We start from the raw sequence: 5,732 nt of genomic DNA on the forward strand, positions 1-5,732 counted from the left end.
CAGGGGGCCGGGGGTGGGGGGGTCACCCTGCCAGTCAGGGGCTGCTCTGACCAAGCTCAGTGTACTGCAGAGGGGCTGCCTAGGGCACAAGGGTGCTTCAGTATGGGGCTAGACCTGGCACTGAAGCGCACTCGTGCCCCAGCCAGCCAGCTCAGCATCTACACGTGTGCTGCTGTTCATGAAAAACTTTGCAGCAGTTTATTAGTTTCCTGCACCCTAATAGGGGCGCACGTGTAGACAATGAGATGTTGACTGTGGAGTTAATTAGCTCCACAGTAACTGTCTCGTGTAGATGTGCCCGGTATGTGCTTGATTGCTTTAGTTAAGGACTGGGAAAAGCCCTGAAAATCCATATTGTGGCCCACTGATAAAATGGAGTAGGCAGAATTTCCATTATAGCTCATCTACAAGTAAAGCACTTCTAGACAACAGGGTGTTAGAGATAAAGATGCTTGAGATGCTAACATCTTTCCAACTAAAAGCATCCATCTTATGGTGTGCAACTAATATCTGAATCTTGTATAGTCTTTTCCCTCTCTCCTTTAATCACTTATTTTTCTTCTTTCCCGGGAAGAGGAGGGCATCTCCCTATCAACCCTCTGAAATGAATCTTGCTGTCAGTGAGCTCAGCTCTGCTCTGCTCAGGATCTGTTATATAAAACAGCCATATACTGCCTTTATGCCTACTCCCTCCCTTTTTGGACTAGCACAGAGCTGATTTTGTTGTTGTAAGGCCCATATGATTACAGTCCAAAGACTGAAGATAACTGGGACACAGGGGTGCTTGCCATGCACATCCCTTCAGCTCAGCTGTCCTGCTTTTCCTCCTCCCCTTCCCTTCCCCACACAAACGAGGCCTATAACTCTATTCTCAGTGTAATCCTCTTACGTTGGCATCGCTGCCCCCCTTGCATCACCAGCGTAACAAAGTAGCATTACCGAACCAATAAATCTGGCATCGAGAGTGGAGGAAGGGAAACACAGTACCTTTGCATCCTTGTCTAGTGAGGATTGACTAGCAGCTTTGTGCATCAGAAACTGTCATCAAGAGGTGCTATATTTCACATGACCAGAGATGAGAGTAACATTGACCATGAAACACGTTTTTTAATATATTGTAAAGTCATTTTGAGATTTTTTAAAAATATACTTAAGCAAAGATTTGCTCTAAAGTACACTGCACTGCCTTGACCCCATAGGATTGGGCGCATCAGCTGAGCTGATGCACACATTCAGCTAGATTTATCCATTTACCACAATGTTTTCTATAATGAATTGGATTTCATTGCATTTTGATATAGCAGATAAAAATATGAACTGGGAGTACAATGTACATTGGACACAAGTGTACACAAATAATGTACTAGCAGGCACGGCATGTGCTTTCCCAACCCATTTACAGCTAACATGGACCAGCATGTTAAGGATGAAAGTATGAATGCCATTTTCTAGAGCGAAACTTAACTCTTGTTCCTTCAGGAGAGCTGCAACAAGAAAGACACCCTGTAATGGACAGAGGCAGAAATAAGAATCGGCCAAAAAGGAAATGTGTGCAAATCAGAGCTTCCACTACTCTAACCGCTGAATTTGGAAAGGAATTCAGCAAGTGCTGGCACTGGCATTGGGGCTTGCTATTCAGGAGGCTCTGATTAGATGAAACATGATTTTCTCAGTGCACAGAAGAATGTTTTGTCTGCTGCCATGGAGACTACGGACCTCATATTTGATCACAATATGCTTTCCTCGTACCAGCTTTTTCTGCTTATTACTGAGGAACAGAAGTGATCCTGGTGAGACTTGCTTATACACTGTAACATGATCGATGGCTTCGTTTTATTCAGTTAGTTAAGCACATCACCTAAGTCCAGGTTTGATGTTCTTCTGGCATAAGAATCTATTCAAAAGCAGCGATTCCTTAACAAGAACTTGGATCACTTATTTGAAGTGTTTGTTCAACAATTTAACTGCAGGAGTGGAGGCATCTTGTTTATCTTGAAACCCTGTTCTGGCATTTTAAAGAGCATTCCCCTTTTGGGTGCAAGCAAATGCACTGTGTGTGTGTAACGCTAAAATGGTATTTCAAACAAAAGAAAAAACCCCCTACTCTGTGCCTTCTTCGTTGTCATGTATGTTAACACTTTTCCTTTAAATATTTTGATAAAAATGTAGCTTGAACAGTTAGTTAGTTGCATAAGCTTCTGTACCAAGCTAGTACTCATTTGACTAGCTGTAAGGTACAAAATTATTTTATACAGCGCTCAAACAGCACACTGTAAAATGAAGCACTGTGCAGTTGCTACGACATATTTTATTTTATAGATTTAGAGCTGTGAGGAGCCTAATCTGTTTTTCTGCTAAATATTTCAACCACCATTAAAATTCAGCGAACCTAAGTACTCAGCAAGTGATTTAAAGCTGAAGTGATATCAGGATAAAGTCTGCTGTTATACTTAGTAACATCTGCCAGACTTATGAGCCAGCCAGTCAGAAATGTGGAGACCTACTCGTTCCACACTGAGATGCTGTGTTTTACTGCACTGCTGTTCTACATTAATAGTTTTGTCTTTCTGCAAATGAACAACAATAATAAGAATAATAAAGAAGGTTTCGGGGCATGATTTCAGTGTTCCTTCTTTTACAAAATTACAGGGCTTACTTGTATAAGCTTGGCTTTCATTGTGTGGGGAACATTAGTCGTTCACGGGTAATGGACAATGCTTGAACTCCTTAAACTTAAAGCACATCATAAGAGACTTTGTGCTGACCTGAAGATTTCTATAGATCGGTTAAAATGATCATGTAATCAGCTGCAAGAGGGAGAACTAGACCTGTTAGTTGCTGTTACTGGGATGAGGGCTGCAATTCCCCATCTCCTAAACTGTGATCACCAAGATAAATCCAATCTACTTCCATAATTGCAGTTTCAACTAATACACTTTGAAGAAAACTATTTCTTCTAATGCAAGCATGGCCAATTCAACCTGAACAAGCAGCCAGAATCCCCAGAGGTCACGGTCTTTTTCTGTTCTAGACGTTCCACTTGTCTCCAGGAGGATCTGTGCTGATCATACTTGAAGAAAGGACATTTTCAGGTATGCATGAATTTCCCTGTTCTTTGTGCTAACGTCCACAGATCTGCAATAATGGGATTTTGCCTATTAAAGTTGGAATTTCCAACAGGCTTCAACAGGAATTGAACTTTTGGTGATGTTCTGTTTTTCATTATGGCCTTCTCTATCTTTGGAAATGACACTTTGTACTTGATGGTATTCATCCTTATTCCACACCTCCAATTAACTTTCTGGTATCACATGTCTGTCCTGAATCCAAGATATGCCAACTAGATTACCTTGCATTTACTTTGGTTTTATCTGAGCACAAAACCCTGACAAGAATTTTTTTCCTTTAAAAAAAAAGGGGGTTCTTTTTACCCTAAAACCAATCTCTGCTATGACCTAGAGAGTATATGTAAGATTAAATGGTAAATGGACACAGCTGGGAAAAAGAACAGCTGCCTTCCATCTTCAAAACAGCTGTCTAAGGATGGTAAAATGGGAATGCTTTGAAGTAGAGTCAAACATTGGGTGTCAGCTCTCCCTTTGCAGGGACGTCTATGTCCATTTAAAGGAATTGGCAAAATTCCACGGCTTGGTCTTTTCTCCACATGCAAAGTACAGACAACCCCCTGCTTAACGCTGTTTCACTTAGCACTATTTTGCTATAACACTCATTTGAAATTGATACCTGATTTCACTTAGCGCTCAGCAAGTTTCCTTATAATGCTCGCTGCCGCCATCTTGGGTCATTAAAAACAATTGCGGTTGCCATCTTGGGTCGTCAAATACTTTCAGTTTCACTTAACGCTATTTTTCAGGACCCAATTAAGAGCGCTAAGCGGGGGTTGCCTGTATGTATAGGGATAGACTTATGCATATGACATAGAGATGTGACACTCCAGAAAGGCAAATGATGGAACTAGTGCCGATTTGATTTCCTTTTGGAGGTTTCTCCAGTAACCCTTTTACAGATGGGGGAACAAAACCAAGATAATATTAAAAAATCAAGTGGCAGGCAGTCTCTCTGAGCACAGACTGGTCTGATGTCTCACTTTCCCACTGTGGGCCCTTTCTAGTTTTCACAGGAAAGATGGTAGGCATAGACTTCCAAGAACCTCCTTCCGTTGTTTCCGTGGCAGTCACAGGGGCTAGAAATGTCTGTTTTCACTTGTATCATTTTAGGATATGAATAAGGATGCGTGTGTGTGCACGTGTGTCCAAGAGAAGGGAGGCAGGCAATGAACCTGAGTCCCCTAACAGCAGTGGTGTTGGCAGTATCCGTGCCCTCCATCTGCAGCTCAGGGGGAGAGGAGATGGCAGGGCTTACTGTTGCAGACTGTGTGAGTTCAGGAACAAGCTTCCAGCTGGCGTGCTGCCCTTACCTCATGAGATTGAGGAGGAGGGATTGCTTGTCCTGGACACTGTTTTTTCTATACTGCCTTGTTCCTTTGCTGTTGAGTAGAGCAAGAGCAAGGCAATGCTGCTGCAACCCAGGCTGCAGTGGAAACTGCACTCTGCTTACAAATCTGGCTGAGCTTCCCAACAGACCCTTGGAGGTGTTGGTGATGGGGGAGATGGTGGGGGTCACGGGGCGAACAGGAGAGTTGCTTCCACTTATCCTTGGCTTTTCACAGCCTAATTGCTGAGAAGCCCAGTACCAGCCCCTGCAAGCACCTCAGAAAAGGAAGTGGAGCTTTAAGGGGCAGTGGTTGCATTGACATGACATGGACTGCACAGTAGCATCACATGGCATGAAGCATGATGCGATGCTGTTGTGCAGTAGTAACAAGCTCCTGTGCAGTAAACATCACCAAAAAGCTATTTGGGGATGCTGCTGCGCAGTAACACTGGTTACTGTGCAGTCATTTAGTACTTGCATACACAAGTACTAAAAGACTGCACAGTCAGCGCCTCACATAGATTCGGCCCAGTGTCTCCTAAACCAGTCATGCTCACTCTATGGCTGCCATGTCACACAGCCTGTTGGCTCCCCACAGGTCCAGAAACTTGGCAGTAGGGGGAGCAGCGGCAATGGCTGTCACTGCTCCCATGACGCTAAACTCCAGACCCCTGGGAAGCCCCAGTGTTGTAAGCGAGGGGGGTGGGGGGGTGACTGGAGCACAAAAATACCCACCAATACAGCAGCAGTGGGCCACACCACCACCACCACCACGGCAGCTGCCCTAGGCACAGAGCTATCTTTGGCCAGATGATACATCTCCATGTGCTGGGATCAGGCACCTTCATAGAGCTAGTCTGCAGGCTTAATCCATGGCCTGATACGACCCATTGGCCAGCTCTGTACCACACATGCAGCCTGTGGGGCCAGGTGGGTCGGCACAGCCACCCTAAATTAAATACAGCTCTGTTATCATTGGACTTCTTAGTTCTGCTAAGTGTCTCTCTAAAGCTAGGAACTCGCAGCTCTGAGATGAGACCAGCTACTGGGCATTCCCCTACTCCTAAACGACAGACAGGCCTGGCTCTGCCCTCAAGCCAATGTACTACTGCAATAGATTGCCAGGCTTCCACTTGAAGAAATGAGCTGTTTCTCAGCTTTCAGTTTTGAAAGTGGGTCATCAGTTCTGCCCCTTCAGCTTGTCTGGTTTTAGTCTGTTGAAAATTTGACATGGCTAAGTGATACCTAGAGCACATCTTATATGCAAAACAAAGGGA

The 5,732-nt window shown here is 44.2% G+C and overlaps 1 protein-coding gene across 2 annotated transcripts in view; it reads left to right on the forward strand.

The window, feature by feature from the left end:
* The window catches only part of SEMA4D (semaphorin 4D), a 77,208-nt gene extending 73,836 nt beyond the window's left edge, over positions 1 to 3,372 (forward strand). For both annotated transcript variants that reach the window (XM_006022391.3, XM_006022392.3), the window contains one exon: positions 1,480 to 3,372. In XM_006022391.3, coding sequence (XP_006022453.1) covers positions 1,480 to 1,509 — 30 coding nt within the window. In that variant the 3' untranslated portion in view covers positions 1,510 to 3,372. The remainder of the gene's footprint in view (positions 1 to 1,479) is intronic.
* The last annotated feature ends 2,360 nt before the right edge of the window (positions 3,373 to 5,732 follow it).

Source organism: Alligator sinensis, unplaced genomic scaffold (assembly GCF_000455745.1).
Source record: "Alligator sinensis unplaced genomic scaffold, ASM45574v1 scaffold665_1, whole genome shotgun sequence".
In the NCBI taxonomy this organism is placed as follows: domain Eukaryota; kingdom Metazoa; phylum Chordata; order Crocodylia; family Alligatoridae; genus Alligator; species Alligator sinensis.